The following is a 12,721-nucleotide window of genomic DNA, read 5'->3' on the forward strand; positions in this document are numbered from 1 at the left end:
AGGTAGGTGCTCCTTGGCTCAAGCACAGAGGAGAACCACAGGGGACAGCAGGAACGTGGGATGGAAAAGACTCAGGCACCGCCTTACCCGTGGGAGCCTGCCCTCAGTCCCCCAGCCCCACACTATTCTCCGGGTACACTTGTCAGCACCACCAGAAACCAATGGCCTGGGCCCGAGCTCCCTGAGAAGTTGTCTCATATTTACCCACCTCCCAACTGCTTAGCCAACCAACAGCTATTCACAGAGCCTGTTCTCCCTGCCCGATTATCAGGTTTGGCATAACTGGTGAAGACATAACATGTAAGAGTTAGTGAAAAGTACTCTATGAAATATAACTGACTGCTAAACCCAACAATATTAACAGTAAGGACTACAGGAGTGCAGAGAAGGGAAGAGGGCAGTGTGGACTGGAGCGATCCCAGAGAGCTTCTTAGAGGAGGCAGCAGCTCTCGGACTCAACCCTGAAGAATGAAAAGGGTTTTAAAAGTATAGCAGAAAGGGGAGACCAGTCTCTCACAGGGACTGTTCTATTAGAGAATGGTAGTGGGGGGGTTTAGGGGGTGCAGCCCTTGTGGATGTCACAGTGAGGGTTAAAGTCTGGAGAAACAGCCAGAGGATTTCTGACATGACAGGGAGACAATGGAGAGTTGTTGCTGGTTCTATTGCAGGCCCTGGTCACGACTAAGGCAAAATTTAATCCTTCCCAGGACAAGCACAGAGGTGCTGAGAATAGGAGATGGGACAGACAGACGTGAGCATCCCAGCTCAGGGAGGAATCCCCACTTCAGCCTCGCCAGAGGGGTTGGAAATGCCCCATTTTTCTCATCCGGTTATTTTAAATTTCATTTATTTTGTGATATTCTAAGTCTTCTTAGTTTCTGGGTTTTTTTTTTTTTCCAAAGCTTAAGGTGGCAGGTAAACTCAGATGGTAAAGAGCAGACCTCACAGTGTGGAGTGACCAGGGAGGTCATGGGAAAAGGAAATTAAGCCGAGGGGGATATTTTGAGGGTAGAAGGCTCTACAGGCGAGGCACGTGGACCAGGGGCAGACTGGGGTCAGGTGAAGCCCTACAGCCTTCACACAAGCCCAGCTCCCCAGCCACCCTCCTGCTGCTCTGAGCCTGCATACTGTGCTCCTTCATCCACCACCACGGACCTGCATTCCCGAAAAGACCACACAGTCTTGTGCCTCTGAACTTCTGCACATACTGTAAGTCTCTTTCTACCTTGCCTTTCCTCCCCTTTCCCTAAATTCTCGCTCGTCCTTTAAAAGCCAAAAGCCACCTCTTGCTGATGCAAAGGTGACCCAAGGCAGAATTAGTCTAAGTTCCTTGGCGATGCTCTGCCTGAGGTGCCCGATCCCTCACCCTGAGTTTTAGCTGGGGGGACTTCCCTGGTGGTCCATTGGTTAGGACTCTGTGCTTCCACCACAGGGGACACGGTTTCAATCCTTGGTTGGGAACTAAGATCCCACATGCCACATGGTGCAGCCAAAAAAAAAATTTTTTTTAATAAATTTTAGCGGCAACTTTAAGATTGAGAAAATGTATCTATTATCTTACTTTTCCCTGTGAGTTGAGAAAAGACTGCCTTTTTTTTTAAACTGCAACTGAGGGCAGGCCTCCATAAGGGTTCTTCAAGTATAATTTGAGGATGACCAAATTTCTGGAAGCCCGTCAAGTGTAAAAGTCATTATATCTAGCTTCTGGCCCCAGGGCTAAAGGAAAGAAGCAGCACAGACCCGACGTAACAAGTAGTTAAAAAGCAAAGCCCCTCCCACCGGCCACAGAGGAATAGCCCCAAGTCCTGAACGAAATTTCCATCCCAAAGACCACACTTATAGCTCAGAGACCTTGCAGAGGCTGTCCCTTTTCCAGGCTCTTCCAGGAGAGAAATTTCTGCCTTCCTGGATCGCAGAGGAAATGGAAATAATCAAGTAGCTACCACCCTCTCTCTCTCCCACCTGGTTTGGAACTTTCTCTAGAGCAAGCTTTCACACAATGCAGATGGGATAACACCCTCCTTTGTAGGCCTGGGGTAAAGACCAGTGAGAGTGAAGGTGAAAGGCCCCAGGTGGCAATTCATGGCGGGTCCCTTCCCTTCCTGGTCAACATGCTTTCTCTCTGCTCATCAGACACACAGGAGGGCAGTCCCCCAGTGGTTGCTCGGGGGGACTGCTTTCGCCCCTTGGTCTCCACCGCCTCACCGCCTCTTGCTGCCGAAGCCCTGGCTTGGCTTCCTCCCTCCTGACCCGCACGGAAGCCTCTCTTAGAAAAGTCACCGGCTGCCTCCAGGTGGGCAGGTGCAAACAGCCCGTCTCAATTCAGCCTCCACAGGGCAAGGTGGCCACTGCCTCTGGAAAAGCTTCTCTCCTTTTTGAGACACGGCTCTTCCTCCCAGGCCCCTTCTCAGTACCACTGCTGCCACTGCCCCTACCTCATGCGGCCATAACTGCAGGGTTTCTGTTGCCCGAGGCCTAGGATGCGTCTCAGTTCTCTCCGGTCTCCTAGGAGAGCTCATCAGCGTTCGTGGCTCTATGCCTTCCCACCTTTGCATCTGCAGCCTGGCCTCCCTCCGCTCTGGGATCCGGGCACCTTAGTATCTCAGACTAAACGCTTGCTTCCCTCCCACCCAAACCCATTCCTCCTCTAGTCTTCCCACCTGAAGCAGCAGCACACGCATCACCCCTGTGGGCCATGTCCATCCTCTCCCCTCACACACCCTTCCCATCAGTCAGCAAGCCCAGATCTGTTCCTCTCCTTCACCATTGCTGCTCTTTTAATCTACATCGAATCACTCCTCTGCGCAGAAACCTTCAGGGGCTGCCCAGGATACTCAGCGTTAAACCAGCTTCCAGCCCAGATCTCAAGGCTCTGTATGATCAGCCTCTGCTTACCTCCCCTCGCCGCCTCTCATCTGGCCCCACTCTCTCCCGTTTGGTTCACTCTGAGAAGATCGGTCTTTTACACAACCAAACAAGTCAGGGCCTCGCTTGTGCTGTTTCCTCTGCTTAGAATACTCTCCGCCACCCCACAACTCACAGAGCCAGCTCTTTTATTCCTTCAGGTCTCAACTTCAATGCTGCCTTCTCCAAGAAGCCTCTCCGTACCACCCCACCTAAAGCAGGCCTTTGTTACCCTCTATTTCAGGTCTAATAAGAGCTCTAGCTTGTTTTCTGTCCATCTCCCCATCACAATGTCAGCTCCATGAGGGCAGGAATTATACGTGCATGAGGCCTAGACACTGCCTGCTTGCACGCTGAGTGTCCAGTAACATTTGTGGAAATAACAAAGGACGCGCAGTCACTGCCTAGGGAGCCAGCAGTTCCCTGTAGAGTGAGAGGTTAACCTGAAGGGGAAGGGGAAACTGAGGCTCAGCCAGGGCCTGACAACAGCCACAGACGGTGGCTGAAGCTAACTTCCAGGTTCCCGGTTCTGTGGGACGGGCTGGGGCCCAGGCCAGAGAAGGCACCTCACCTCCCTTTTCCAGCGTGCCAGCCACTCGTCCCGCTTGCGCTTGCTGATGTAGTAGGGGTCCCCCGCCTGGAAGGTGAGCCGCGGCATGGGCCGCTGGCGGAGGCTGGACTCCCAGCCCAGGCCACCCCGCAGCCGGCCCCGGGAGCCCTAGGACAGAGAGACGACAGACAGACCGGCATTAAGGTGGGCATGGACAGCCCTGCTGCAGGGTCGTTCCTCCTGGAGGGGAAACCAAGGAGGCACTCACCTCGTACAGAACACAGGAGCTCTGACTCCTGGCCGGAGATGCCGGCCCTGGAGTTCGGGACAAGCCCCTGCTTGGGTGGGAGGAGTGAGGGATGGGGCGGGATGTGGGGCGGGACATAAAACAGGAGGGGACGTGCTTGGTCTTGGAGTGGGGACCAGCTGGCTGCCTCGCTGGGGGCCTTCCAACCTCCACACCCACTTCCTCTGCTCCTCACGGAGGGACAAGTACAGAAGGGGCCAGGGGCCACCTCGGGCTCCCCTCACACACACTCGCCACAGTCGGTCAGAGCGGTGGCTTTCTTCTCCTAGAATCAGGATCCACAGAGCCCCTGGGGGTTGAGGAAAACACTTGCCTCCATTTTCATGGATTCGATGTTGGTCTCCTTCTGTTCTTTGCCTGTGGAGAGGGAAGAACAAAGGGACTGTCGGCAGAGTTACAGGAGTGGCTCAGAGGCCTCACCTTGTGCCTGGGGTCCCTGCCTCGGGGATAGGGCTTCTCCAGCCATTCGGTCGCGCCTATGTCAAACCTGATGGCCTACTGTGTGCCAGGCATCATATCATGCTGGCCCCAGGACTCGGAGCACAGCCAGGGCAGAAAAAGGACCTGGGCAGGGTTGGAGGCCCAAACCCAAAGGAACAACAGAAAAGCCAGGGCTGTGGTTTCTGGCCCATGGAGTGAGTCAGGCACACAGGAGGGTCTGGAAAGAGCCCCTTTGGCTACTCCCAGTCAAGAGAGCTCAGTTACTGGAGGGGAGGCCAGACTGCGAGGTGTGGGGTGTGGCAAAGAAGCTCAGGGGGTGGAAGGACGGGGGCGCAGGAGGACTGGAGCAAGACTACTGAAGCAACTTTGTCTCTCTGAGACTCAGTTTCCTCATGTGGAAAATAAAGATGCTGGAAATGGTTTCTAAGGTGCTCCTGCAGTTCTCAACACCATACTTCTACCATGAATATCTGCCTCTGTACCCCATTCTCAGGTCCTTGAGTTCTGTCTTTATTCTAGAAGCCTTGGATTCCCACTCTCCACAGTCATTCTGGAATCTCTCCCAGCTTTTTCCTCATTGAGGATAGGTACATAACCCTGCTAATGCTTCAGACAGCATTTCCCTGCTCCTCTTCCCCATGGTTCCTCAGTTGGCCCGGACTCCAGTTCCTAGAATGGAAGGCTCCCCTGGGGCTGAAGCCCCAGCAGTACAGCCTTTAAAGGTGGGGGGCAGGGAAGCCTTATCCTCTCCTGTCCTTCTCCAGGTCCCAAGCTCCAAAAGGTCCCGGAGCTCCTAGGCTGGTCCTGTCCCTTTCAGGTTCCTCACTGGCACACTCTGGAGTCTGCAGCCCTGCCTGGCTGTGGGTTGGGTTAATTTTGCCTTCCAGCTTCCTGCTGGAGACTGGGGGTGCTGAGGCAGGGAGGCTGGAGTGTGTGTGGGGGGGGGCGGGGTGAGCCTCCCCTCACCTGGGCCCCAGACCTCCTTTATCTGAAGCCAAGATTACTGTGCTTGGCCCCAAAGCAGGAAGGTCACTAAGGCTGACTCAAGGTCACTTGGTAGGCTGGGGGTAGGGGGTTTGTGGGCGGCGTGAAGGGGAGACAAACAGCCCCAAACGGAAAAAAACAGCCCTTCTTGCATCTCCTGGCTGTGAGGCGGAAACCAGCCACAGCACTGAAGGTCTCTGAATCCCCAAGCCCCTGAAGAGGCTGTTTCTTCCCCCTTCTCTCACTCACGGAGGGAGACCTGCGGCTCCGCTCTGGGCTTCGATGACCTGGAGCCTGGGGACAGGGCAGGCCGGGCTGCACCTGCGGGTTTGCTGGGAGGTGTGGACCCCGCGGTGCCAGATGCCCAGGGCGCCGGGAGGAAGCGGGGGCGCGTGTTAACTCGCCGGCGCTGTGTACACAGCAGGCCTTTTAAGGTACGTCTCACCGGACTTTCCCTGTCGCTTCCTCGTGCTTCCTTTAGGCCGTCTGGCCTCACCACTGCCAGCCCCCCTCCCCGCGCCCCAACTGTTTCTCTCGCCTTCTGGGGGCAGGAGTCCCCCTCCCGCCCGCCGGCTCCGGGCCTCCCTCCTTCCCCGGGTCCCCGCCCCCCAACGTCTCTCAGACCCCCCGTGTTCCACCCGGCGACGCTCTGGGCTGGCCAGGAGGGGGCGCCCACCCTCGGATCGCGCGGCGCCTGGGACCTTTCTTCCGGGGGACCCTCCGTGGCTTTTGGCTTGTGGGGAATCCTCTGTTCACTAGAATTACCGAGAATCGGGGCTGAAAGGAATTGTCCAGATGATGGGATACTTGTCTTGCCCTTCGAGGGGGAAACTGAGGCGCGGCGGGGGGGCGTGGGGTGGGGCGGGGAGCGGAGGGACTTACTACCAGAGCTGAGATTTTAGGGCTCCTGACTCCCAAGCCGGCTATCTCCTTTTCACATCACACCGCCCTGAGGCTCCCCTCTTCCTCCTTCCCCAGCCCCCATGCTCCCCGAAACAGAACTACTTTTCCTCATGCGGTTTCCAACTGGCTTCTTTCTGGAATGTTCTCCCTGACAGATTCCGCGCATGCCCACTTGAGTGATATCGCACACACACTTTCCAGCCCGGCCCAGCAAAACAACCAACTGGGCTGCTTCAGAATGCAGCACTTGTCCTGAGTCAGGGGGTGGTCAGCTGCTCTCTGGACACTCCCTCTGCCGTCCATCTGCTCCCGGCCCAGACCCAGGGTCGCAGGCTGGGCCAGGTGGCTGTGTGTCTTCCAGGATGGCCCTGGCAGGCTTGGACATAACCCTGGGGCATCTCAGGTCCTGGGGGCAGGGGAGGCCAGAGTGCTTCTAACACTTACCTGCTGGTCTGAGGCTATACTCTGCCAGGGGGTCACCTCCAAATTCCCTTTAAAATGAACCAAAATCCCAAGGACAGGACTGAGGTCAGGCTGGCCTCAGAGGGTAGTTACTAGCCCAGGACTAGTGTGTCAGTCTAAGCAGAGAGAAGCTCTGTGCTGACCCTCATCTGGCCCTTCACCAAGTTGTATAATCTCAGTAACTAACTTAACCTGTCTGAATCCTCAGTCTCCCCATCTGAAAAATGGGGATAATAAAAGTCTTCCTTAGATGTTTGCAAGGATTAAATGAGAGAATTACATAAAGAAAAGGGCTTCTCAAATTTAACATGCCTCAGAATCATGAGGATCTCTTTCAAATGTAGATTCTGATTCAATAGGTCTATGGGTGGGGCTGGAGACTGCATTTGTAACATGCCAGGTGATGCCAGGAGACGCTGCTCGTCCATGGACCATTTTGAGTAGCAAGAACATAGAACACTCAACACATGGTTAATATTCAGTAAAAAAGAAAGCTACATTACCATCATTACTACTATCACCATGATGGCCTTAATGCTAGGAGTGCAGGAGCAGTTCCAAGGCCACCACCTGCCTGTCCAGGTGGCTCATGTCCTTATTACTCATCATCTCCCCTGTTCCTCCTTTCTCCTGGCTGTACTATCAGGATTTGGGGCTCCTACGTGCACACAGGAGGGTGCCCAGGCCAAGACTGCTTTAAAGTCCTCCATGTTTCCTGTGTAGGAAATAATGAGAGGAGTTCCGGGAGAGACAGATGGGGCCCCTGAAAAGAGACCATGACCAAGTCACTTTCTCCCTGGGGCCTCAGTCTCCTTCCTTCTTGGAACCAAGCAGCTGCATATGCATTCTATGGGGCCAACTGCTGAAGCAGTGGCCGAGCCTCCAGTAGGCCACTGCCCACCCCTCTAGGAACCAGCTCACCAGTCTCTGCATCCAGGCAATTCACCATGACCTTCAGGGATCTGAACTCTGATCCCTGCCAGCATCTCTACAGCCTCAATAGCTGAAGCCACACAGGAGTGCTCCAAGGCCAAATTTTGGAGATCAAGGACACACAGGATGTTCTCGCCCACTGCACTTTGCACTAAGAGTCTGAGAATGATCCCTCAGTGTGCGAAAGTCCCAAACCCAGGAGTCACCCTGACATCATCTCTGCCCGCCCCCCTCCTGTCCCTGGCGCTCATCCACAGCTCTCCAGATCTGCCATCCTCCCCTCGGCGCCTGATTGCTCATCCTGCTTCCCGGCCCCTCTGTTCCATCCCAGGATCCAGATGGCAAAGGGATCTTTTCAAAACGTAAAGCGGATCATGTCACCCCTCGAGAGGGCAGCCTTGAAGCTGCACTGGCCGTATCTGCTGTCCCCCTGTCGCATACCCTTCTCCCTCCTTCCCCCCATTCCACACGTGTGCATTTCTGTCAGGTCCCTGGATACCCTGCTCCCTCCCACCTGTTCTCACCCCCTCGCTTGGTAAACCCCAGCTCATCCTTCTGCTTAGGTGTAACAGCCCAGCTTGTCTGGGGCTCCTCTGTTACAGTTCCTGAGAACCATGTTTATTTTCTCTTCAAGAACTTATCTCTGTGTATAAACACACACTTGTAAGTGTGCATTTCTCATTAATGTCCATCTCTTCAGTGGACTGTTGAGGTCCTCCAGGGCAAGAACCAGGTTTTTGTTCGTGATAGCTTCCCCGGATCTCGGCACACATCAAGTAAGTGTTTAATAAACCCCTACTGACCAACTAGAGGAGTTGCTCCTGAGAACGGAGAACAGGGAAATCCCAAACCGAAAGCAAACTCTCACGAGTTAAGAGCAGCCTTACAGTGCTGGCTCCATCCCAACAGGCAGGAAGGCCTGCCCCAGCCCTGGGCCTCAGCTGGGTGCAAGCTATGGTGGGGTCCCAGGAGCTGCCTGTTTGGTGGGCAGGACCAGTGGGTTCCCAGTTCTGTTCTTGCACATCTGGCCTTTGTAAAGGGAGGTGGTGTTTTCTCCCTTTCTTCCTGTTTCAAATCAGGCCCCATGGCCACTCCTCTGCATGTCAGGACACATCCCCAGAGGTGCTGAGTTCAGGACCGGCTGCCACATCAACCCCACCCCCCAGAACAGCAGGGGGCATGGGAAGGGCACACAGACTCTGAAGCTAGAAACCAAGACGAATGAATTCCGAATCTGCCAACAGGCTTGGGGTCCCTGAGCAAGTCACTGCATCTCATTAAGCCTTGATTTTTTCCCACCTTAAGATGAGGCTCATAATACCTCTTGAAGAAGACTGAGAGAGTAAATAAAACCACAGATGCAGAATGAGTACCTCAGAAAGCCCTTTGCACGTGGTGGGAGCACCGTAAATATTAGTTGAATAGTAAATGAATGAAAGATTTTTTTTTTTAATAAATTGGGAAATCTCTTCTGGAGATGCTCTCTACCCTGCATGAATATGAGGTTTGGAAGCATGCGAAATTAAGTCACGCCAATTAATCGATTGATTCACTCCCCATCATGTACTCTTGGAAGGAAGGCATTCTGAAATTAAAATGCACATATGCAAAACAACCTGGCAGGGCCCTGGGAGGATCAAACGTGATAATGTATGAGAAAGCGCTTGGTAAACTGTGAAGCCCTGTACAAATGCTAGTTGTCCTCATTACTAACATGTTTACAGCTCTGTTGGCCCTGAAATCACTGGCTTAACCTGAAAGAAAAAAGTGGGCAACTTTCCAGGGCTCCAGGGCTAGGCCAGAAAGTCCCTAGAGGAAGAGGTCTCGGCTGGGCAGTGCACACCCCACCCCCACCTGCCCTACCCCTCCCCGACTCTGTCACCATTGAACTTCAGTCCCGTCTGCTGAACTGTGGTGGGCTTAGGACATCTGCACTGGGAAAGGCTGATGGGGCTTATAACACCCACAAGGGCACCTGCCGTCCTTGAGCGCCCAGGCCAGGGGCTTCCAGCGTGTAGATCCCTAAGAGCTACAGGTCTTGTGGAAGAGTGAGCAGGCGAGGCCAAGGCTGATGGAAAGCAAGGAGAACAACCAGCCTGTGGAGAGACAGCCATCACCCCAGTTCAGCAACCACTAGCATTCTGCAAACTCACTGTTGTACCAAATCTAGTTTTTGTTTGTTTGTTTGTTTGTTTTCTGAGATCCCAAAACTCCAGATTTTTATGTGAAATTTCTTGATTTTCAAATATTGGCAAATAATTTTTTTTAATGTTTAAAATACTGCCTGGGTCAAATAAAACATGCGCGGGCTACATCCAGCCAGTAGCCTCCAGGGCACACAGCCTTGGCAAGCAGACCTTCAGCCACCACCCAGCCGGGGCCTCCTGGGACCTTCCAGGCCCTGAGTTCTAACCCTCAGGGGGATCCCGGCCAGCCCTGCAGAGGCTTCCCCCCTTGTGCCCGGGACTTACCCTCTTCTGCAGGGGCTCCCCGGCCATCCTTGGGGGTGCAGCAGCCATTCTCTACAGCTCTGGAGGCTTCGGGCGGGGTCTCAGTGGCACCCTCTCCCTCTGCTGGGGCCCCGCCCTTCTGCCCTCCAGCGGGGCTCCCCTCCTCTGGCTGGGGCTCACTCCGCTTCTCCAAGTCCCCGTTGGGTAACAGCTCTGAGGGGCCTGAGTCTTGGGCCATGGACAGGGACTTGGAGGTCAAGGCAGGGTCCTTCGGTGTGTCACTGCTTTCCACCTGCAAAGATAAACATGAGGGGAGCGTTAGACCAGTGGTTTCAGCCCCTCATGCATCATTGGCCCAGTGGAGATTCTGGTGAAAATTACACACCGTCTGTCCAGAAAATGGTGTTCACATAAATGTGTAGGTAGTCAAACACACTCAATTCTTTCTCTCAGATTCAAGGGCTTCACCCTCTGAAGTCCAAAGGTCTGTGGACTCCAGAGAAGAAAACGGGGAAATGTATGAGAAAGTGCTTTGTAAACTGTGAAGCCCTGTACGAGTGCTAGTGGTCTTCATTACTAACATGTTTACAGCTCTGTACCCCAGCCCACAGCACCCCCACTCACTGAAGTGACAGGGGGGTCCCAAAGCCTTCCCTGTGGCCCCCACTGAAAACGAATGCTCCTCATTCTATCCCCACTTCAAACCAGGACCCTTCCCCAGAGGATTCCTAGTAACCCGGGGCTGATTTGACTCCTGTGTCAACGCCCTTCTGGCTGTCCTCTTGAGCTGCGGCCCGGCATGTGGAGTGCGAGAGTGAAAGGGGGGCCTCCTCTCCCCCAACCCCAACCCGAGCACTGTTCCTTCGCTCAGCTTTGGCCCCACAGCCTCTCGAGGGCGCTCAGACCCCAGGAGAGCCAAGGCCCCCGGCCAGCAGCACACAGTGGCTTGCAGCAAGTCTGGAGTGCCATGTTCCCCCCCAAGAGGAAGGGTTGTGCTTTGGCCCCAAGAGTCTCAGAACTGAGCTTGCTACAGGAACCACACTGAGAGTTGTCACAACTGTCCCTCCTAAGCGTCACTGCACGGTGGGCGAAGTTCCCTCTCAGCCATTACCCCTCAGAGCACCCGGCCTCCTGGGGAGGCTCTTGGAGACTTTTGTGATTAGCTTGAGGTCACTCACACACCTTGTGAGGACAGAGCGTGGCGAGCACTTGGTCCTCGGCCATCTGGGGGCAGGTAGGCCAGGACATCTCAGAAGGGACAGAGGTGTCCTCTCAGGGCAGGAGACAGGAGTCCGCCTGTGCTTGGCGCTCTGCCACGCCCGCGGGCACCGGACCACCCGCCGCAGCCCTGCCCGCTGGCTCCCCTGCAGAATCGGTGCCCGGAGGAGGGCGGGAGCAGCACGAGTTCAGCAAAAGCCTCAGGAAGGTGCTGCTCAAGAGTGCTCCTCAGTTTCCCCACCTGTAAGGTGAGATGACTAGGCTAGTCCTATAGGAAGGTTTCCTTCAAGTCATTTTTTTTCTATTTATAAAAGCCAGTCATATACAAAAATTCTAACCACACAAAAATGAATAGCATTGAAAGGTTAAAGCCCCTATTTCAATTCCCTACCTCCAGACTCACTCCCCACAGGTGAACCATCATTTACAGTTTGGCGAGTGTCTTTTCTCGACTTTTTTCCTGTGCATCTACAGTCATGCGTAAGTTGCATGTTTATACACACGTATTTACACACACATCCAGATCCAGAATTTTTTTTTTTCCCCCTAAGAAGGGATCATATGACTTATCCTGTTCTGCAACTTGCTTTTTCACTTTGCAAGCACAGCGGGCATCTCTCCATACCAACGCGTCTGGATCTGGCTCACTCTGCCTCGGCTGCTCAACATTCTATTGAAAGGATGGTCCTTAATTTATTCAAACTGTCTCCTAGTGGTGGGCTGTGGGCCGACTGGCTTTCTGTTGCAGAGAACCTCTTGCACGTACGGCTCTCTGCACCTGTGAATTTCCATAGGCCAGAGTCCCGGAAGTGGCCTGGCTGGGGAAGAGGGTCTGCTCATCCAAGTGTGAGGAAAGAGATCCTGCCAAACTCCCTCCAGATAGCTATACCCATGAAGAATGCACCCCGAAGCCTGACGGAGCGCTGGGTCCCCCAGCCCCTCCCTGCCAGGCTCCGCAGTTTCCAAGGCGGTTTCTGCCCCAGGGATCCACACTCTCACTGGTGAGCCCACTGCTGTATGGCGAGGAAACCCCAGAGGTGGCAAAGAGGGACAAGGGCCTTGGAGAAAAGAACAGAAATAAAAGCCAGAGTCCGCCCTGGACGAGGTTCCCTACACAGAGCAGCCTGAGGGCATGCAGAGTGCCCTCGAGGCCTGGCCAGGCTGCTTTCTCCGGGGGAGGGGGCATGTGGGACCGGCTTGGGCAGGCCTGCTTCCAGGAAGAAACCCTCCCACGGAAGGCTACACATGTGTGTGCTCCTCAGCAGCGGGGGTGGGGTGGGGGGGGGGGGGGTCGGGGGTGCTGCAGCAAGAGGAAGAGGTAGGCCTCGGGGATGGGGTGGAGAAGGGAGAAGTCCTCCACCAGGCTTGGGCACTGGAGGCCAAAGCCAGCAGAGCAAGCAGGCCCTGTCCTTCTCCTCGGTGGCTACCCCATGGGTCGGGACTCACACACACACTCTCCAGGACTCAGGAGGTCTTTTCCACCTCCCTGCTCAAGCCAGTGGGCTCCCTGGCCTGGAGCTCCCCTCCTTGGATGAATCCTCTCAGTCCTCAAGCCTCCTGTGTGTGACA

At 54.7% G+C, this 12,721-nt stretch overlaps 1 protein-coding gene across 15 annotated transcripts in view; it reads right to left on the reverse strand.

Moving 5' to 3' along the window:
- Nucleotides 1-12,721, reverse strand: part of DNMT3A (DNA methyltransferase 3 alpha) — a 104,508-nt gene that overhangs the window by 39,708 nt on the left and 52,079 nt on the right. For 13 of the 15 annotated variants that reach the window (XR_006059125.1, XR_003588659.2, XR_006059124.1 and 10 more), the window contains 3 exons: nucleotides 9,956-10,226; nucleotides 4,075-4,118; nucleotides 3,476-3,622 (listed from right to left, as the gene is read on the reverse strand). Coding sequence is in view for 11 of the 15 variants with exons in the window: in XM_027966565.2 (XP_027822366.1) it covers nucleotides 3,476-3,622; nucleotides 4,075-4,118; nucleotides 9,956-10,226 (462 nt within the window). In the remaining 4 variants the exon portion in view is untranslated. Of the gene's footprint in view, nucleotides 1-3,475; nucleotides 3,623-4,074; nucleotides 4,119-9,955; nucleotides 10,227-10,319; nucleotides 12,476-12,721 lie in introns of those variants that run through there. The other 2 variants (XM_042245884.2, XM_042245882.1) reach the window with 2 other exon arrangements.

Source organism: Ovis aries, chromosome 3 (genome assembly GCF_016772045.2).
Source record: "Ovis aries strain OAR_USU_Benz2616 breed Rambouillet chromosome 3, ARS-UI_Ramb_v3.0, whole genome shotgun sequence".
Classification (NCBI taxonomy): domain Eukaryota; kingdom Metazoa; phylum Chordata; class Mammalia; order Artiodactyla; family Bovidae; genus Ovis; species Ovis aries.